The following is a 22,142-nucleotide window of genomic DNA, read 5'->3' as shown; positions in this document are numbered from 1 at the left end:
CTTCTTCTTCAAGGCTTTAGATCAGGAACTTTTTTTAATATCCAGCAATGTCCTTGCACAGATCATTTTTCAAATTTTTCTTTATAATTTTTAATTCTACTCTGATTATCATCTGTTTTGTATTCCTTTTTTTAAAATTTTCCAATATTTCTACATCAGATAGAATTTGTTTCACCTCTTCATCCTATCTGCCTATAAATTCTTCCATCTAGTTTTCTTTCACATCTTTTACTTTTCTTTAGAATCTTCTTCAAAAATTGCATTTACAAATTCAGAAAATATTGCTGTCAGTTTAATTTCTTTTGCAGCTCTTCAAAGATCACTTGAAATGTCTCAAGTGTCATACCTTTGTCATTTTGTAAATTTCACTTTTTCTTTTTCCTGCTTGGAATTTTAGTTCCCACTAGTGCCCGTTTCTGTATTCATAAAGCATCATGCTTCTTTGATCCTACTTTCAACATTCCGCCAATGATCTCTTTCCTAATAAACAACTCATGTTCTCACAAAAATATTTTTGGTCTACTCAGTTTTTGAAAAAACTTAGCAAAAGTCGTAATACAGGTAGTCTTGACTTACAATCATTCATTTAGTGACCATTCAGAGTTACAATATCACTGAAAAAAATAATGAACGTTTTTCACACTTATGACCATTGCAGCATTCCCATGGTCATATGATCAAAATTTGGACACTTGGTAACTAACTCATATTTATGAAGGTTTCAGTGTCCTGGAGTCACGTGATCACCTTTTGCGAACTTCTGACAAACAAAGTAATTTGGGAAGCCAGATTCACTTAACAATCATGTTACTAATTTAACAACTGCAGTGATTCACGTAACAACTGTGGCAAAAAAAAGTCGTCAAATGGGGTAAAATTCACTTAACAACTGCTATGTCTTATATAGTAACATAAATTTTGGCTTCAATTGTAATCATAAATTGAGGATTATTTGGATTCCAATTTTATGTAGTCCCTTAATTCATTTAAACTGAGCTGTGATGGCGCAGTGGTTAGAATGCAGTATTGCAGGCTACTTCTGCTGCCTGCTGCCTGCCTGCAATTTGGCAGTTCAAATCTCACGAGGCTCAAGGTTGACTCAGCCTTCCATCCTTCTGAGATTGGTAAAATGAGGACTCAGATTATTGGAAGAAATACGCTGTCTCTGTAAACCGCTTAGAGAGGGCTGTAAAGCACTATGAAGCAGTATATAAGTCTAAGTGCTATTGCTAAAACTTCCTTAAATTACATTTTCACTTAACTTTTTGATTTATTTGTTATACTCTAAACTGTTTAATCTCTTCATTAATTCTTCTTCTTTTGGGGGATGAAGTATAATTAAGTTAGGTTATATCCACCATATAGCTTTTCAAACTTTTTGTTTGGAAGACATCTTTTAACTATGAAATCATTGTAAATCCAAAAGTGAGGTTAGACAAACCCAGTATCCTTAAAAAGGCTGCACCAGAGTTTAATGGCTTTCCTTGTCTCTCAGTGCTCAGACCTGCAGGATGAATGCTGTCTGTGATCTTTGAAAGCAGCTATGTGGAACTCAAGAGGGTAATTTCTTGTCCTTTCCTTGATTGGAGAGGTTCTGTTGGATTGAGCCAGTCCATAAATTGTCACTACAGTGGCATCTCTGGTGTTTCAGACATCTAGTTCACCATTTTCTCACCTGGAAGTTCAGCTATTCCTGTATTACTTCATTAATTGTAACTATCTCTGATTCATGGCAGGTTCGAGAACGGCTGCGAGTGGCATTAGAGCGTGTTGCAGTATTAGAGGAGGAGCTGGAAATGTCTAATCAAGAGGTAAGAAAGAGGTCTTGCTTCTATCTTCAGGGATATTATGGGCACCTAAACAGTACTCCAGAAATACTTCGTCATACAAATGTAATCTGGGGGGTCTTTGAATATCAATGATTTCCCATGAGAAATCAGTGATTTCACTAGAATAGAATAGAATAGAATAGAATAGAATAGAATAGAATAGAATAGAATAGAATAGAATAGAATAGAATAGAATAGAATTTTTATTGGCCAAGTGTGATTGGACACATAAGGAATTTGTCTTGGTGCATAGGCTCTCAGTGTACATAAAAGAAAAGATACGTTCATCAAGAATCATAAGGTACAACACAATGATAGTCGTAGGGTACAAATGATACAAGCAACAAAATTACAGTCATAAGTGGAAGGAGATAGGTGGTGGGAACGATGAGAAGATTAATAGTCGTGCAGACTTAATAAATAGTTTGACAGTGTTGAGGGAATTATTTGTTTAGCAGAATGATGGCGTTCGGGAAAAAACTGTTCTTGTGTTCTGGTGTGCAGTGCTCTATAGCGTCGTTTTGAGAGTAGGAGTTGAAACAGTTTATGTCCAGGATGCGAAGGGTCTGTAAATATTTTCACAGCCCTCTTTTTGACTCATGCAGTATACAGGTCCTCAATGGAAGGCAGGTTGGTAGCAATTATTTTTTCTGCAGTTCTAATTATCCTCTGAAGTCTGTGTCTCTCTTGTTGGGTTGCAGAGCCAAACCAGACAGTTATAGAGGTGCAGATGACAGACTCAATATTTCCTCTGTAGAACTGGACCAGCAGCTCCTTGGGCAGTTTGAGTTTTCTGAGTTGACGCAGAAAGAACATTCTTTGTTGTGCTTTTTTGATGACGTTTTTGATGTTAGCTGTCCATTTTAGATCTTGTGATGTGGTAGAACCTAGAAATTTGAAGGTCTCTACTGTTTATTATTATTATTATTTATTAGTTCAATTTATATGCCGCCCTTCTCCGAAGACTCAGGGCAGCTTACAATGCACTTATAGCAATAGCTATAAGTTGATACTGTGTTGTCTAGTATTGTGAGAGGTGGAAGAATGGAAGGGTTTCTCCTAAAGTCTACCACCATTTCTACAATTTTGAGTGTTTTCAGTTCCAGATTGTTCCGGTGACACCACGAAGCTAGTTGTTCAACCTCCCATCTGTATGCGGATTCATCATTGTCTTGAATGAGACCAATCATTCTTGTGTTATCTGCAAACTTCAGTAGTTTAACAGATGGATCGTTAGAGATGCAGTCATTGGTATACAGAGAGAAGAGAAGTGGAGAGAGCACACAGCCTTGGGGGGGCGGGGCTGGGCTGTGCTAATTGTACAGGTATCTGATGTGATTCTGCTTAGCTTCACCTGCTGCTTCCTGTTTGTTAGGAAGCTTATGATCCACTTGCAAGTGTGTTCAGGTACCTGTAGCTGGTTTAGCTTAGTTAGAAGTGTGTCTGGAATGATGGTATTGAATGCTGAACTAAAGTCTACAAAGAGTACCTTTGCATAGGTCTTTGGATATTCAAGATGTTGTAGGATGTAGCGCAGAGCCATATTAACAGCATCATCTGTCAATCTATTTGCTCAGTATGTAAACTGCAAGGGGTCTAACAGCAGATCCGTGATGGTTTTCAAGTGGGACAGCACTAGCCTTTCAAAGGTTTTCATGACTACAGATGTTAGAACAACTGATCTGTAGTTGTTCAGTTCCTTGATGGTGGGCTTTTTCAGCACTGGGATGATAGTAGAGTGTTTGAAGCAAGAAAGAACATAGCACATCTCTAGTGATTTATTGAAGATACGGGTGAAGATGGGGCCAATTGGTCAGGACAGACTTTTAAGCAAGAAGGAGTTATCTTGTCTGGGCCTGGAACTTTTCCTGGTTTTTGTCTGTGAAATAGGTCTTGCACTTCCTTTTCTGTGATCACTAGGGGTTGTGAACCCAGTGGGATGGGGTCAGGAGGCTTGGCTGTTGTTGGTGTGTCTGAGATGGGGGTTGTAGAGATAGGTGGCTGTAGTTTCCTTTCAAACCTGCAGTAAAACACGTTCAGGTCATCTGCCAGTTGCTGATTTCCTTCAGCCTGGGAAGGAAGTTTGCCATAGCTAGTGATATTTTTAAGAGTTTTCCACATGTTCACTGGTTCATTTGTTGAGAACTGATTCCTTAGCTTCTTTTTGCTGCTCTGATCTCCCTTGTTAATACATTTCTGGCCTGATTGTACAGCATTTTATCACCTTTTCTGTAGGCTTCCACTTTGGAACGACATAGCTGCTTAAATTTAGCTGTGAACCAAGGTTTGTTGTTACTGTATATTCACAAGTTCCTGATGGGTACACATAGGTCTTCACAGAAGCTGACATATGATGTTACAGTCTCTGTGAGTTCATCTAAGTCTGCAGAGGAATGTTTCAAAAACATTCCAATCAGTGCAGTCAAGGCAGGCCTGTAGCTTTAACTTTGCCTCCTCCCTCCAGGTCTTCACTGATTTAATTGTTGGTTTTGTAGTTTTAAGTCTTTGCCTGTAAGCAGGTACAAGGTGAATCATGCAATGATCAGAGTGTCCCACAGCTGCTCGTAGTAAGAAATTGTGTCTTTGGAGATTTTGTTGTGAATATAGTGGAAGGCAAGGTAGCACATAAATGTAAGTTGGGCTATTGCTTGAAAACAAATTATTTAATATATTTGCAGACTTTTTCTGGAGGTCCAAATTTAATACTCCAGGTATCTACTCTTTGAACTTGCTTTTCTGTGTCGACTTGTGAGGTTGAGATGCTTTGTTTAAAAAAATATCAACGGCTGTTAAAGATGTTTATTTATTCCAGTTAACTTCTACAGAGTATCTGATATACTTACAGCTGCGGATCTGCATTTTCTCAAACATTCACTTCAATGACCTATCTCATCCCTAAAGCCATAATTCAAGTAGTTATTGTGAAATGCAGTCTATAGACTTTAGAGGACAGCTAATTTCTTACACTAAGCCAGCAGTGTCAAACTCAAGGCCCGGGGACCAGATCCAGCCCGCAGGGTGCTTAGATCTAGTCTGCAGGGCCACCCTGGAAACAGCGAAGAACCAGCCTGCGGTGCCTCTGCCAGCGAAAATGGAGCTTATTTTCACTGGCAGAGGTTTGCAGGAGGCTATCGCAGCCGAAAACAGAACTCGTGAGGGCCATAAGCTGTATTCCCAAGCTCCATTTTTGCTAGCAGTTGCAGGAGGCTGTCGCAGCAAAAAACGGAGCTCAGGAGCCCGTTTTTGCTGGCAGAGTGTTCGGGCCACCACAGGCGCCCTGACATGAATGACGTCGAACTAGTCATGGCCACCCTTGGGGGGAAGGCCCCCCGCCTTCCCCCCAAGGTCAAACACAACCCTGATGCAGCCCTCAATGTAATTGAGTTTGACACCCCTGCACTAAGCTATAATGTGGTTTGGGTTTAGCTTAGAATCTTATTGAAACCTACTCAGAAGCTAACCTGATATACTTTGTTGAAATCTGAGTAGCAGAGAAAGAGTTATAGAGCTGATTCAGCTGTGATTCTTTGAATTCTCAGTGCAGCATCTATCCAGATGTGAGGGTTTCTATGGGCCAGGAGATTGGTATCTTGCTTCCTAGAAAGATTCCCCAACCTGAGAAAGATTCTAAGACCTTTTTGGTTAAGGAGACAGGCTAAGGGTACGGTTGGTAAGCCACCATCCTGTTGTGCTGCAGCTTCATTGGAAGTAGTCTCGATATGAAGTTGGAGAACTCTAGGGCAGTATCTTGGAGGATTTTAGCAATCACCCTAAGATACTTTGCACAAGGCTAACTCAAAGTTTCATGATCTCAGTGACAATTTCTATCTGAGTCTATCTCAAACTGTTATTAGACTTAAGACATAAAATGAGGTACATTGTGACTTAGGTTTTATCTCTCCTTGAGAGAGACGCAGCCAGGATATTAGTATGTTGAGTTATAGTTATCCTTTGTCATGGCCACATCATCATCTGGTGAATATGGTCACATTTTGTCATGCTTTCTGTTGCATGGTCTTTTCTTGAAGATATAACATTCACATGGAATTTGAGACTTGGGAATAAGGACAAGATGTATCATTGTTTAGCCTTCTACATGAGCTCTTGATCATTGCTTATCTTGGCTTATTTGGAACAACTGAAGGGACAAGTGAATGCATTTTTGTGTGATAGAGTGGGGCTGTGGGGGCAATCATCTGCCCATTCCAGAAGAATCCACCTTTGGATATTCATACTTTAGGTAACAACTGTTCTGTCACAAATAGCCTTTTTGAGCAAGATGCTTGAAAGATTGGAATTTGTGCAGCTGCAGATATTTTTGGAGGACACTAATTATCTTGGCCTTTTTCAGTTTAGTTCTTCAGTTTTGAGATAGATAGGTAGATACTGTATTTTTCGGAGTATAAGACGCACCTTAGTTTTTGGGGAGGAAAATAAGAAAAAAGCTGATTGGCAGGTGGATCAGCCTCCTGGAATACCCCCAATTAGCTGTTCCCAGAGGTGAATTTTAGCAATAGGTTCCTTGATTGTGAGCTCTGTGCCTTGCTGTTGTTGTTGTTGTTGTTGTTGTTGTTGTTGTTGTTTGTTTGTTTTTTTGCTTTTTTTTCTGCCTCTGAAACTTCTGAAATTCCGTTTCAGAAAAAACTTTTTTTCCTGCCTCTGAAAGCCTCCGAAACAGCTTCAGAAAAAAAGTTTCTGAAGCTCTGTTTGGGAACTTCTTTTCTGAAGCTTCATTTCTGATGCTTTTACCAGCCTCTGAAACCTCCGTTTGAGAAGCCGGGTGTGGCTACATTCAGAGTATAAGACACACCCAGATTTTCACCCTCTTTTTTTGGGGAAAAAGGTGTGTCTTATACTCTGAAAAGTACACTAATCCTTTACAGAAAAAAGACAGAAGGAATGCAACTTCCCTGATCCCGCTTAGGGACTTAGGGGCTTTTTATTTCCACTACATATTGAACTTGATATTCTTATAGACCATCTCTGGGAATTGTTTTAAAGTAGTTATACTGCAACTTTCAGGAAGATTTCATAGGGTATTGGGTTATGGTACTATTACAAAACCTGATAGTTATATCATGGGTGCCAGAAGGCACTAGTTTATTACTTTGTGGGAAATGACCACATTGATTTATTGAACAAATCATGGTTACATAAAATCTTGACATGGTCCTATGGATGAACGCAGTCAGAGAATATAGATGAAAATTCATGATAATGAAACAGTGTGGACATAACATTTTATGCTGGAGCATATGGGTAGTAATCAGTATGTAATGTTGGTAATATATCCTCCATACTAAAAGAATCTTCACTGCTGCTGAAAGGGCTGTCCTGGTTGTCATCTATTTCTTATTCATTAAAATTAATTGTATGTCATTTAACAGATCTCACTTTTAAAAATTTCACTACCTCTTTCCAATCTGCAGTCCCTTTCCCTTCGAGAGCAGCTTGCCCGACGCCGATCTGGCCTAGATGATTCCAGCAAAGAAGGAGATGCCCAATTATGTGTAAGTGGATCTGGAAGGCAAATTTGAGGGAAAGCAGAAAAGGATAGTAGAAAGAATGGTAAATGGTTTAGGGCTTCCTGCTGAGATGGTTTAGGGCTTCCTGCTTGAACAGAGGGTTGGACTAGAAGATCTCCAAGGTCCCTTCCCAACTTTGTTATTCTGTTAAAGTATAGAGCGGTACTTTAAAAAGTTGGTTAGGTCAAGCATACTTATTCATTGTGCCCTTCTACGGAGACATTTTTAATTTTTATTGGGTTAAGAAAACTTCTTATATAGCAATTGTAAGGTATTCTGTTTTTTGAATGTCCCTAATTGCTCTGGACATTTTTCTATTTAAGTTCCTTCTGGTTCTTTATGCAGCCTTCTTTCCTCCTAACATCATGTTTCACTAATAGTGAATCATTAGGGCTCCAAGAATTGGAAAAACACCTTGAGGATTACCCTTAGCTTTAAGGGATCTTAGTTTTTAGTGTGCTTCATGTGGGAAAGTCAAAAGGAGATTATAAAATGTGAGTTTAACATGTGAATCAGACTGTGTGTAGATAATGTGGCAGTGTTGTTTCTGCCAACACCAATCTAATCATATAAATGAGATTTTTTTTAAAAAAATCCCTCTGCCTCCACAGAAATGTCACTGATTTAAGCTAGGATTTTTTTCTTTCTTTCTTTCTTTTTTTTGCATACAGAGCATGATCATTATATGTAATTTATAGGCCTCACTTATGCAGTGAACATGAAGAGTCGGGGGAGGAGGAAAACCTAACGTTCATATCGAGCAGGATTAACTTATAATACATGAATCTCTTTTTATTTACTTTATTCTTTAGGCTAATGGATCTGGGGCTCTTGATTTGGGGCGTGGGGGTCGGGAATCTGAGCTAGAAGAGGTTTTGGAGCGCCAGAGAGGAGAACTATCCCAGTTGAAAGAAAGACTTACCATGCTCTGTCGGCAGATGGCAGAACTGGAGGAAGAGTTAGCCACTGCCCAACGAGATCTTATTAAGTCTGAAGAAATTAATGCCAAGCTACAAAGAGATCTCAAGGAGGTAAAAGGCAATAATTGGTATTCCATTGTACTTTATGGCAGGTTACCTCTTCTCTAGATCAAGTGTTTAATCTGACCTCTTCTGGGTATGCTGAAAGTTCATCTTCCCACTTAACATGATCAAAGAGTAAGAATTGCAATCTAAACCTATCAAGTGGGCATTAGGATAGACAGGTCTGCAATAAATAAATACTCAAATGTCTCAGCTTATGAAATTCAGAAGATGGGAATCATTTGGAGAGAGTTTTTCAGAAAAACATCTTATTCAACTGGTGAATTTCTACAGCGGTAATGGGTTGTGAAAATGGAGTAGGCCAATATAGTAATCAGGAGTTTTTCAGAAGGGATTGGTGTTATATAGCCAATAATGTAAGGCTATATATGAAGCTAAGTGGTATCCATATGTAAAATACAAGACAACCCCATGAATAAAGGTGAATATATGTGTCCTAGGATAATGTTGCAGGATTCAATCTGGGTCAGCCACCAGAACCAGAAGTTTTGTCTTCCGAGCTTTTGGACTCATACTGGAGAGAAGTTCTCTGAAGATGAGCTCCAATTCAAGTCCAAAAGCTCATAGAACCGATGACCCACTGGGCCATTATTTCAGAGATTCCTCAATGCCTTCAACAATAGCAGATCTCTAATGCACTCGAAAAATTCTTTAAAATTCAGAAATATATTCACCTTGAAATAGCCCATATTGAACTATATAGCACAGTCAAACATTAGCAGTGGACTACAGGAAATGCTTTATGACATTTTGGATTATATCACAAAATACTTTATGATAATTTTTATATCATAAAACATTTTATAAAATTTGCCGAATTTTAATAGCATGGAGTCACAGGTTCTGGATCTTTGACGCATTTTATAAGTTAGCCCATTTGAAGTACTTTGATTGCCCCATGATGGATCTTTTCACCCAGTTAATGGTTACAGATACAAGAGTTTTAGTAGTATATAGATCAGAGGTGGAATCTAAATTTTTTTGCTACTGGTTCTGTGGGCGTGGCTTAATTAGTGGGTGGGGCTTGATGGTAAGGTGACTGGGTGGGCGTGGCCAAGTCAATGTCACTTCTTTGCCCTTTTTTAACCTACAAAACACAACACAACACAACTGGCTCACCCACAATATAAAAGCAGCTGTGCTAGACCCAAAATGGCCCCGCAACAAACAGGAACCTCACACAGCCACAAAAAGCCCAAAAAACAACTTTCACACTTTACACACACACCACACAACACAACACAACACAACACAATTGGCTCACCCATAATGTAAAAGCAGTTGTGCTAGACCCAAAATGGCCCCTGCAACAAGCAGGAACCTCATACAGCCCCAAAAAGCCCCCAAAACCAACTTTCACACTTTACACACACAAAATTCCACATACAGCTTTGTGAGATTTTGTGTGTTTGTGTAGTTAGAGTGAAACACTACAGAAACACACTAAATCTCAGAAAGCTGCACAAATATTATTTTATTTTAATTTATTTTTATTTTTATATAAAAGCAGCTAAATTTAAAACTTCCTAAACTTTAAATGGCTAGGTCTAAAAAAAAGAACTAAAAAAAACCCCAATTAACTATTTTTTTAAAGCTCCCAAAAACTTACCCAGTAGAACAGGGGTCTCCAACCTTGGCAACTTTAAGACTTGTGGACTTCAACTCTCAGAATTCCTCAGCCAGCTTTGCTGGGAGTTGAAGTCCACAAGTCTTAAAGTTGCAGATAGAGCTGCTCACCGATGAGCTTGATTGCAGGCAGGGAGATTCAATTGCTTGCTGATGCAATGGATTGCAGGTATTACAGCGTTGCGACCAGTAGCTAAGGTAAGCAAGCTGGAGCCTGGGGGGTGGGGGGGGGGAGAAAAAAGAAACATTTTTCCTTTTACATGGTTCTGGCAATCCAAGCTGAGTTGCCTGATTAGCAGACAACTCAGCTGGGATCGTCAGAGCTTGGCTCGTCAGAGCCATTTTAAAGGAAAAAAAGGCTCTGATGATCGCGCAGCTCAGCTGGGCATGGGGGGCAGGGGCAGGGATTTTTGCTACCAGTTCTCCGAACTGCCCGCCGCCATCGCTATCTACCCTCCCGAGCAGGTCCGAACCAGGAGCATTTCACCCCTGATATAGATGGAATCATGAAGAGTTTTAGAGAAAGCAGAGAAAACATAGTAGAAATGATCAAGAGATGGACGGATTTACTTAATGATTGCATGAGTCACTTAACAACTGCAGTGATTTGCTTAACAACTCTGGCAAAAAGGTCATCAAATTGAGCACAATTCACTTAACCAACACCTTGCTTAGCAATGGAAATTCTTATTGCAATTGTGGTCATAATTTGAGGACTGCCTGTATGCTAAGTGGCTTCATGTCATGAAATGTATAGCTTTTGCATGTAATAGGAAAATTAACTGAAAAGTGATAGAATCTGTAAGAATATAATCTACAGATTATAAAATATAATCTTAATTTCATTCATAATTAATAAGTGAAGAATCTCAGCAGAGGTTTCTTACGTTTCCAGACAATTGGAGACAGTATGGCTCTATCCACCTCCTACCATTTTTAACAGCAATAGCACTTAGTGCTTAGACTTATATACCGCTTCATAGTGCTGTACAGCCCTGACTAAGCAGTTTACAGAATCAGCATATTGCCCCCGTATGGTCCTCATTTTATTGACCTCGAAAGAATGGAAGACTTGAGTCAACCTTCAGCTGATGAGAATCAAACTGCTGAACTGCTGGGAATCGGCAGTCAGCAGAATTAGCCTGCAATGCTGCATTTTAACCATTGCGCCACCAAGGCTCTTATCCTTTCCTTCTCTCATGTGGTATGGGTAACAGGCATTAGCTCAACGAGAAGACATGGAGGAACGAATTACCACATTAGAAAAACGTTACTTAAGTGCTCAGCGGGAGGCAACATCCCTTCATGATGTCAATGACAAACTGGAAAATGAGTTGGCCAGTAAGGAATCCCTCTATAGACAAGTGAGTTCCTACTTTTGCCTTTTCGTCATTCTATTTATTACTATTATTGGCTCCACTATTTCCCTGTTAATGTCTGGCTGACCTTAATGTGCGCATTCTGCATATCCTGCAGATAAGTTGGTAGTTGCCCATTTTCCTCCCTGCTTCTCCATGCATACTGCTAGTGGGTAATACTTAGTTACTTATATGATGATTCACCTTGCAGGGTTTTGTTTCTTGACAACCTCTTAAAAGTATTTATTTATCTGTGTAGAGTGAAGAAAAAAATAGGCAGCTACAAGACTGGCTGGAAGATGCCAAACAGAAACTTCAGCAGACTCTTCAGAAGGCTGAGACTTTACCTGAGATAGAGGCCCAGTTGGCACAGAGAGTAGCTGCCCTTAACAAGGTACTGTGCGAAACAGGGAAGAAATTGAACGTGCCATCAAGAAATGTAGGGCGGCAATGGCCAATGGAAGACTGATTGCTGGTGTTGGAGGACAAGTGGAAATTGGAGAAGTGGGAGGGTTTTGAACTCTAAGAGAAACAAAATATGGCTTAATTCTCTCATTTACTTCCTTATCTAGGCAGAGGAGAGGCATGGCAATTTTGAAGAGCGTTTGCGTCAACTTGAAGCCCAACTGGAAGAGAAGAATCAAGAGCTCCAGAGGGTGAGGGCATGAGTAAAAAACTGGGTAGAATTAGATGGGTACTGGAAGCGCCAGACCATTGCTGATGCACTATGGTTCTGTGCACATGGACGTGCCTTGCATGAAAAAATGTTCCAATTTAATCTCATGTCTGACTGAAAACAATGGAGATTTCTACAAATCCTGGAGAACTGTTCCCAGTCAATATTGACAATAATATGCTAGATGGACAAATGGTCTCTCTTGGTGCAAGACAGCTTCCAATCTTCTATTTCGTATGCATAGGGGGCATAACTGAAATGTATATGGAAAAAACGGATCCTAGGTGATATGAAACTGGAATCATTGATTATAGGCAAGAAGGTAAGATAGTAGAATGGAGGAATGACTTCCAGACAATCATTTTACTTTTGTTCTCTCTTTTGGAAAAATAGGCACGCCAAAGGGAGAAAATGAATGATGAACATAACAAGCGCCTCTCAGAAACAGTAGATAAACTACTATCTGAATCTAATGAACGTCTCCAGTTGCATCTGAAAGAAAGAATGGGGGCACTGGAGGAGAAGGTACATGTTTTTGTAGGCATGAATTAGATTTGTGATGTGGGAATCAGCTGTTCTGTATCTGTAAATCAGCTGAGTGAAAATCCAACTGAAGGAACTGCTAGAGGACAGGAATATCATACCTTGAAACACAAAATAGTAACCACAATCTTTATTTTTCTAAAATAAAATGTACTGGATGTTTTGGATCTGAGTTATTACGGTAAAAGCATAGTAACTGCTGTTAAAAACAAAACAAAATCTCATAACGGCCATTATGGATGTTTTTTGTTTTGTTTAGTCATAAAGATGATAGCTATTATTCTAGCTGCTAAAGAAACTGACCATCCAAGTTCTTGAATAAAAGGAGCCCCAGGAGTCTGTTTTGAGAACCAGCCACTGATGCTGCTTAGAGACCATTGATTGTCAGTTGAGAATTCTAATCATAGGTGGGATTTGATTTGTGCGTGGTACTTATGACAGAAGAAGAGGCAGAAATGGTCATAAAGCAAAAGCTCAAATACCGATAGAAAAAAATCTGAAATTATCCTTCATTTCATAGCCTGCTCTAACACAAGTTGGTTCTTTCTTGACGAATAGTGGAAATATATTGCATCTGTAGAGAGGAAGGTATGTTGAGTTGCATGTAAAAAATTTACTATGTGTTTACTCTGATTAAATTCTTTTTCTCATTTTATCCCCCTTAAGAATACACTAAGTGAGGAAATTGCCAACATGAAGAAAGTACAGGATGAGCTACTGGCAAACAAGGTGAGGCAGATGGCAACTGAGAATTGAACTTTGTGTGTGTTTTGGGAATCTCTAAGTGCAAAATTGGAGAGAAACATGTTGAATTTTAGGGATATGGGGTTGGGTTAATTTATTATTATTTATTATTCAAATTTCTATACCGCCCTTCTCCTTTCGGACTCAGGGCGGTGAACAGCCAAAATAAAAACATCTATACATAACATTACAGTTAAAAATAGAGTTAAAATAATTTATAAATTTGGCCCGTAATTTAAAACTTGTCAATTTAAAATCAATATTAAAATTTTAAAACTAACCCTAAAATCAAGACAGACCGAGGAAAGTTTCCAAGTTATTTAAAGGATGTGATGGAAGGTCAGTTAGATTGCTTTCCAGAACTGATCTCCTCCTTTGACCATGTCCTGCAGGAGCAACTATTGGCTGAGATTGAGAGGATGCAAATGGAGATAGATCAATTACGTGGACGCCCAGTCTCTACCTATTCTCGGTAAGGAGGCTTCATGCTTTCAGAAATCAAGCAGTGCTCATTTTCAATATCCAAGTTCTCAAACCCTGCTAGATAATTGCTGGATTCCCACAACATGCTGAACCACTAATTCTCAGCCCATTCTAAACTAATCTTTAGTGTTGCAAATCCAGCCAATTATTTTAGTATTATTGTTAGTTAAAGCTAGCAAAAGTGTTCTATATCTAGAACATGCCTTTTGTAATATGTTTGGCTTACTCCTTTACACTTCCTCTCATACCCATAGTTTCATGATCTTCTGTGCCATGATTACAACATTTCAGACTTCTTGAAGGATGGGAATAGTCTTTGTTGGTGGAACCATGTATAGAAAAAGGGCTGAAGGTTTGATTAAAATGGGAGCTCTAGAACTTGAATGGAATAGATCTTTTCTTCTTCCTCCCTGATTATTCTTGCTCACAGTTCTTTTTCCCTGTTCCACGGAGGTCTCTGCCAGGTAGCGTGCTGGAGTTGCGTTACTCCCAAGCATCCACGCTGCCGGTAGGGGCCCACGTGGACCATTACAGCAGTGCTGGTGTGGCAAGACGTTCAAAGAAAGGACGCTGGACTGTCAAGGATGAGGCTACCAAGGTATGGATTGTCTGCTGACAAATTGATAAGTTTATGAAAAAAGCTGAACCAAAATTAAAGGGATCATCAGGGAGTTTTGAAATGGTATTAGTGAGATGTTATATGTTTGTTCAGAGCAGCCTTCCCTAGCCTGAATTCCTCCAAATGTGAAGAGATTATTTTATATAAATTTCCAGCCACTGCATTTGCTGGAAAATTTGAGAGTAGTTGTTCCAACATATCTAGTTAAGTTAATGTAGGAAGTCCTCAGCTTACGACGATAGTTGAGCCCAAACTTCTGTTGCTAAGTGAGTCAGTTAAGTGAATTTTGCCCTATTTTATGACTTTTCTCCCATAGTTGTTAAGTAAATCACTGCAGTTGTTAAGTTAGTAACATGGTTGTTAAGTGAATCTGGCTTCCCTATTAACTTTGCTTGTCAAAAGGTCACAAAAGGTGATCATATGATCCAGGACACAGCAACCATTATAAATATGAGTCAGTTGCCAAGTGTCTTAATTTTGATCACATGGCCATGTGGATGATGCAACCCTCATCCTACACCCAAGCTACAGATATTTGCCACTATTGCAAATGAAGTAATTGTTTTCTATAAGACTTGGCCATGGTCTATTCTGACCTTCATTATCCATTTGAAGTGGGACCTGAAAAGAGGCATATTATTTGGCCTGTAACCTAAAGGTGCTTTGCAGAGGATGTTTCTATGCTATCCTTGAAAATACATAATAAGCAAATGAAACATTTAATGTTCTATATTTACCAGATCATCACCTTGCTGTTAATCTGGAAAAGGACAGCTGACAGTTATGGCTCACACTACAGCAGAATCCATATGTCAGAGAACATCTTTTATTACAGTTCCTTCTAGAATATTTCAACAACTCTCTTCCCTACAATTCTTGGCCACAGTCATTCTGAATTTTTAGCAATCCAACTTTTTCAGCGAATACTCCCCATTGCCTTCTGCCAGTTCATGACTCTAAAACAGATATCTCCTTTAGATGTATTGCAATAAAACCCCTATAAGCCCCCAGCAGCATCTGGAAAGCATTGAAATGATGAAAGGAAAGATTCAGCAAGGCTGGGAATTAAATCTGTCTCAACCCTCCTCTCTTATATTTATTCTGTCAGTTGCATTTAATGCCCAATGAAATCAGTGGAACTTGAGAGGTAATTATTTTGTCATTGATTTCATTGAGATTTGTACAACTAATGTCTAGGTCGAGTACACTCGCTGCAATAGAATATGGGAAGATGATGGATGAAGAATAAGAAAAGGCTCTTACTGGAGGCATCTCAGGAATCTGCATGTCTTTTCTGCATTTTAGACACATAAGAATTCCTTATACTTTTGGAACATTGAGTATAGCTTTTGTTCCATCATGGAGGTAAAAATGTATTTGGGGGTTCCCAGATGCTCTTTCCAGCTAGGAATCAATCAGGCAATCTACTGCACATTTTGGTGATATTAGCTGTATTGCTGTGTTGCATACTCTGCAATTAAAAAATATTTATTTTTTTCCATATGGAGTGTAATTAAATTGAAATATATATGGGTATCCAATCTCCTATAACCCATAATTATACGAACATTTTATGTGGTCCTGTAGAATATCAAACCCTTCATATATGTGTAGAATATTGATTGGGGGTTTCATGTTGCTTGTCTAAGTAGAGAATACCTAATTGCCAATAACAGCTGATTTATGGGCCACTGATGATGTAGTAAATGTATTAAACTGAAAAAGAAATAATTAAAGCTATTAAAACAGGGAAACAAAGAAAGAATGTTATGGAATTACTGAGCTTTCTTTCCATGGTTCAGTGATAGGCTCTGTTGTTTAGAAGTAGTCATAGATTCCAGAGGAAATGATATCGATTTCATTGAATAGGTAGCACAGCTAGAGAAGATAGTACCAAATCTAAGTATGTAGATGTTGCTTTTATAGGACAATGTGCACAGAGCATAGCAATGATTGTAATATTTTGCTTTCCATTTCCCATTATGTACTCATTGTTATTTTGTTTCTGTTACTTTTTTTTTTTTTTTTTTGTATTCCATCTGCCACTGGACATACACCTGGTAAGTATCTTCTGATGTCACTTTAGAGAAATGGGTAGCAAAACAGTACTGGCAATTTGGAAGAGGGTGATCATGTCTCTTATGGCAGGGGCCTCCAACCCCTAGTTCGTGAATTGGCACCAGGCTGCAGCATGCCAGAAACTGAGCTGCGTAAACAAGCAAAGCCCTATCCGTCAGATACAAGCGGCATGCGAACTACATCCCCCCGGTCCATGGGAAAACCTGTCCCCACAGAACTGGTTCATGGTGCCCAAAAAGTTGTGGGCTGCTGTTTTATGGGCATGTTGCTATCTACTGAAGCTGGGTAGCCTTTATCAATGATTTTCATATCTGTATAGTAGGAATTGTCAACCTTTTCAAGCCCTGGATACCTGTCCTTCTGAGGTTTTTTCCAAAGTGTCTAAGCTCACGTGATGTTGCTAAATTTCATAAGGTCTTGTACTAGCATCATGCATTATAATTGGCAGATGATACAAAAGGGTGTAAAATAGGGTATAAGTTAGAAAATAGAAGCTGAATTCAAAATTTTCTTTGTATGTTAGAAAGGTGGGCTGAAAAATAAAATAAAAGGGAGAGGGGAGGGGAGGGGAGAACAGAGGAGAGGAGAGCAGAGGAGAGAGACAAATGTAAAGTTCTATCCTTTGGGAAAAGCAACCAAAAGCACAAGAGATAGAAATAGGAATGAAATGTACAAATGAAGACCTTCTTAGAGTTATAAGTGATCACAAGTTGAATGTGGGTCAGCACTGTGGCACAACTGTCAAAAAAAGGTAAACACAATTTTAGACTGCATTAATAAAGTTTACATTTTAAATCAGAGGCAAATAGACTAATAGTGCTATTGCAATCTGTGTCAGTCTCAAATACTGCATGCAGTTCTGGTCACCAAATTTTGAGAAAGATTCAGAGAAGCCTTATAGTGAAATAAGAGAAGATGATATGCAGGGCTATGATAGCATTTTTCAAGTCCATGAAAATGTGTCATAAGTAAATTCAAAATCATTCCTCTGTATTGCTGTACTACAGAAGATGGAATAACACGAAGCAAGTCATGGTTCAAGATCATGTTCTGAAAGCTCTTTAGAGTGGAATTGTACAATTTCATGTAATCTCATGAACTATGGTTTTTAATTTTGGGTGGGATGGGAGACTTCAATGCGTTCTTAAGATTCAGTGAGCATCCTGGTTCTTGTGGGTGTCCTTTTGTGACTCCTGCTTTCTATTAACTAAGAAAGGTGGGATTAAACTTTCTCTTACTATCTGTTTTTCTTTCTTGACAGGCCTTTTCCCCACAATTCAGGAGTGGGAGAGGGCTCAGCAGGCAGCTGGAGGCTCCTTTGAGGGTGGGCTGGATGGTTCGGATGAGGATGAACGTGATCCTCTCTTCAGCTCAGCTGATCTGCTGTCTCCCAGTGGACAGGCTGATGTACAGACCTTGGCCATCATGCTACAAGAGCAGCTGGAAGCCATTAACAAAGAGATCAAGTGAGTTGTCCTGGCCAGACATAGAGCAGCATGCATGTGCAACTTTCTTCCTGACCTTGACTCCTGCTTGCTTGACCCAGATGTTTTTGTTGCCTTACGTTTTCTCTTGAAACTATTTCACCATTTTAAGGCTTTCCCTAAATACAATGCCCTGTGTTTTCAGCACATGTCCCAATGCCCAGTGTAGGAAATCTATATATGAGAAACATATCAAGAGAGTTCTGATTTAGTCCCTGAACAGACTAATTTTTTTGCTTTTAAATGATCCATTTTCTTTAGGTGATATGATAGCCAGCACTCTACATTGCAACCAAAGGGGGGGTCTTTTTCCATCTAGCCATGTATTGATTGTGTTGGAGCAGGAGTGTCAAACTCACGTCACGGCGGCATCACGTGACATATTGGGTTTTTTTCCCCTTTTGCTAAACTGGGTGTGGGCGTGGCCAGCCCGTGATGCATCTGGCCCATGGGCCTGGAGTTTGATAGCCCTGTGCTAGAGGAATATCAAAAACAATATCCTTTATATATATAGGATATGGAAGTGTTTCTCAACTTTAGCAATTTTAAGATATCTTATGTTATTACAAATACAGTGTTTCTCCGAAAATAAGACCATGTCTTATATTTTTTTGAACCCTGAAATAAGCGCTTGGCTTTATTGCCATGTGCTCAAAAGCCCGATTAGGCTTATTATCATGGGATGTCTTATTTTGGGGGAAACAGCGTATTACTTAAAATTATTATTTACAATTATTTTATATATTGCTCTACATCACAAGGGCAAATAACCAGTGGATTATGGACTAAACGAAGCACAGTAATTCCATTTAATTTCATGCCTGTAGATTATATTGCATGTATAATTTATAAAAGAGAAGGTAAAACACATTATGCTGATGACCCACTTATCATATTTTTTCTTTGCTGGCTATACAAGGCTGATCCAAGAGGAGAAAGAATCCACTGAACAGCGAGCAGAGGAGATTGAGAGCCGAGTAACCAGTGCCAGTCTGGATGGATCCTTGGGGCGCTACCGTTCAGGCACTTCCATTCCTCCCTCTGTCACCAGTTCAACTCTTGCCAGCCCTTCTCCCCCCAGCAGTGGCCATTCTACACCTCGCTTGGCACCCCACAGTCCTGCTCGTGATGGAGAAAAAATGGTACATTTTAAATGGATCTGGGCAAGAGATGGCTGCATGTAGCTGTATTCATACAGTTGTTTCATTGCAGAAACATTGATGTAAATCACCAAAGAGTTAAGAGATGGGTGATGCAATGGTTAAGAGATTCAACTAGGACTGTAAAAACCCAGGTTCCATCTTCAGCTATGGAGTCCCAAGTCACTATTTCTCAGTCTCACAGGATTGTTGTTATGAAGAAAAAGGGAGAAGGGAGCCATAACACAAGCACATCCTTCCTTTCACTCACATATCAAATATTTTATCCACTTCACATCTCTCTTCCTCTTCCCAACCTACTGCAGATATGTAGGAGCAAGAAGGTAGTGATCTATGCCCCAGCAGTTGGTTGATTATCTTCTGATGGAGCCAATATGTTTATCATGGTGAGCCAAGGTGGCGCAATCATTAGAGTGCAGTACTGCAGACTACTTCTGCTGACTGCTGGCTGCCTCAATTTGGCAGTTCAAATCTCACCAGGCTCAAGGTTGACTCAGCCTTCTATCCTTCTGAGGTGGGTAAAATGAGGACCCAAATTGTTGGGGGCAATATGCTGACTCTGTAAACCGCTTAGAGAGGGCTGTAAAAGCACTGTGAAGCAGCATATAAAGTCTATTGCTATTGCTATCAATAGTAAAAGAAAATACTGGTTTACTTCTGGTTGCTCCTTTTATCTTGTTCATCCACTCTCCACTAGAAAACTGGCTAGCTCTCTCTCTATTCCCAGAATACACATATTTTGTTTTCAAGGTCTGCATGTGGTCTCCAGTTGACAGGTTGTCCATTTGGGATTATGCAGTGCAGTCCCAGTTCTTCAAGAATACAGAGATCTTTCCCCATCCTATTATATAGGGTCCAGATATTGGTTTTGAAGGCAATAATAAAAGTTTACCTGACATCTAAAGTGGCCATTATTAGAAACAGTAGGGATTAGATGGGCCTTTGGCTTGCTTTGTTCAGCCTTCTCCTCTTGTGGGCAAATGTCACTTGTTTAAAACAAAATCTTTTTTTAATCGTTCAGTTACTTGTGGTGCATGTGTGTTTAGAGCTTATTGTCATTGTTTTTGCAATAATCTGAAGGACATCAAAGAGAGGTATATAAAAGAGATACCCAATTTATGAACAGTTAGTTGAGCTAAATTACTTTTAATTTACTTTTGAAGGTAGCCCAGGGTTGGCTAAATTTATGCTTCTTATATTAGTAAAGATTTTATGCAGGACATAGAAATAAGGAATAAGGTTCCGCTCAACACATGCTCAATCTATAAAATGATCTAATTGTAGAATTAATTTTCTGGTTTTCTGGCTGTAAGTCTTGATTTTCTCATAAACTTCAGCAGCAGCCAATTTTAGAGCAATACTCTCAAATTCTTGTTGAAGTTGTTAAACAAGGAATCAAAACCATCTGCAGTATTGCCACAATTTACAGAGTTTTTAAAATGAGACACTATGTTGCAGAATTTTAGTCCCAAAGGTTTGTGACCTTCACTCCTATGCAGCTTGAGAAGCTCCCAGAGAGCAGCATCTTCCTCCCCATCTGACAACAGTGACAAATAGATTGGTTTTGTACCATTTTCTCCTCCCGGCAGAATCATGTTGCCAAGGAAGAGATGCGAAGCTCTGAGGAGAAGGCCTTAGCATTATGTGAACCCCCAACACCCGCAACCCCCCGTACAATGCGTCTTGAACGTATGACTCAAGCATTAGCTCTACAGGCTGGAGCACTGGAAGATGGCAGGGACCTGAGAACCAGGTAATTGCAAAACCCTAGTGGGCCTTGTGGTGAGGAATGGGAGAACTGAGATAGAGCATTCAGTGCAGGGGTTGGCATTTTATGTTTTAAGGATGTGACAGAAAGGAACAAGCAGGCCAGAAAGTCAGGTACCCTGCCTCAAAGAGGCCCACACTGGATTTATTTCAATTGTACCTAGTTGGGCTTAATTATATTAGAACAAAATTTCAAATTCCAACTTCTAGGCTCAAAACTGTTGCTCTATTAGAATTGCAAAGCTCAACCAAAATAAAGGTGCATTGGATGTGTTCCCCACCATGAGTTATTTGTAAAAATAATAAAGGCAAAATACAAATAAATACATACAAATATAGTGTTGTGGAATAGCAGACTTACAATGAACAGGAATAATGCTAGGTTAGAATCAAGCTTATAGTCATTTTTTTTTTTATTATTTATCATAGTTAAGAACTGCCCATCTCCCTCACAGAGGTCAGTGTACGATAACATATTAAAAGTATAAAACATATATAAAATTTAAAAGAGTCAAGGAATGTTAGAAATTAATCTGTCTAGAAATTAAAAGGTGGGGGAAGGACTTTCAGGGCACTAACCAGTCCCATGACTACATGCTCTTCTGTTCGCTCCATCTCTGGTCTTCCAGTTTCCTTGCCTGGCTGGCCACATATGAATGCAAACGCTCAAGAGTCAACCTGGGGACAGTGGTGGGTCCCATAATGCTTCAGTTCTCACTCTCAGCCCAATGGAGACCCAACCACTAATCCCCTTCATCAAACTGTATGCTCCTCTCTGGACATTCCCACTGACCAGTGGCAGCGGCACCAGACTCACTACCCTCTTTTCCTGACTCTCACTCAGGAAAAGTGTGACTATGCATACAACTAACCACACATGCAGCGACACTGACTCTTGTCCCTCTCCCTTGAGAGGAAGACCCACCATTAATACATCGGAGGGACCTCCTGGACTATTCTGCTTCCCACCAGGAGCATGGAATCTGCATTCTAGTCCGATCGGTAGGAGAGCTTTGGTAACAGTCCTTAATGGAGGCTGGTGTGGGTCCATCCACCAACTGAGTTTCTGTAGTCTGATACTGGCCCAAAGTCATTTGTTCAGCTGCTTTCCAAAGTGCTTGCAGCAGTGAAGCAGTTTCTATGTCTGGCTGCCTAGCTATCCCTTGGGCCTCAGTTGCTCTTAGCTGTATATCAGGCTGGCCACTT

General features: G+C 39.6%; 1 protein-coding gene across 23 annotated transcripts in view; it reads left to right on the top strand.

Moving 5' to 3' along the window:
• PPFIA3 (PPFI scaffold protein A3) overlaps nt 1–22,142 on the top strand; it is a 66,260-nt gene that overhangs the window by 24,901 nt on the left and 19,217 nt on the right. For 9 of the 23 annotated variants that reach the window (XR_015733759.1, XR_015733758.1, XR_015733757.1 and 6 more), the window contains 13 exons: nt 1,737–1,811; nt 7,259–7,339; nt 8,167–8,385; nt 11,241–11,387; nt 11,641–11,775; nt 11,954–12,037; nt 12,451–12,582; nt 13,267–13,329; nt 13,737–13,816; nt 14,281–14,425; nt 17,807–17,991; nt 18,929–19,151; nt 20,759–20,922. Coding sequence is in view for 18 of the 23 variants with exons in the window: in XM_087891990.1 (XP_087748116.1) it covers nt 1,737–1,811; nt 7,259–7,339; nt 8,167–8,385; nt 11,241–11,387; nt 11,641–11,775; nt 11,954–12,037; nt 12,451–12,582; nt 13,267–13,329; nt 13,737–13,816; nt 14,281–14,425; nt 17,807–17,991; nt 18,929–19,151; nt 20,759–20,922 (1,733 nt within the window). In the remaining 5 variants the exon portion in view is untranslated. The remainder of the gene's footprint in view (nt 1–1,736; nt 1,812–7,258; nt 7,340–8,166; nt 8,386–11,240; nt 11,388–11,640; nt 11,776–11,953; nt 12,038–12,450; nt 12,583–13,266; nt 13,330–13,736; nt 13,817–14,280; nt 14,426–17,806; nt 17,992–18,928; nt 19,152–20,758; nt 20,923–22,142) is intronic. The other 14 variants (XR_015733761.1, XM_087892003.1, XM_087891999.1 and 11 more) reach the window with 2 other exon arrangements.

The sequence above is a fragment of the Pantherophis guttatus genome, chromosome 4 (genome assembly GCF_059756535.1).
Source record: "Pantherophis guttatus breed Tessera chromosome 4, ASM5975653v1, whole genome shotgun sequence".
NCBI classification, from domain to species: Eukaryota; Metazoa; Chordata; class Lepidosauria; order Squamata; family Colubridae; genus Pantherophis; species Pantherophis guttatus.
This window is presented reverse-complemented; position numbering and strand designations above follow the sequence as displayed.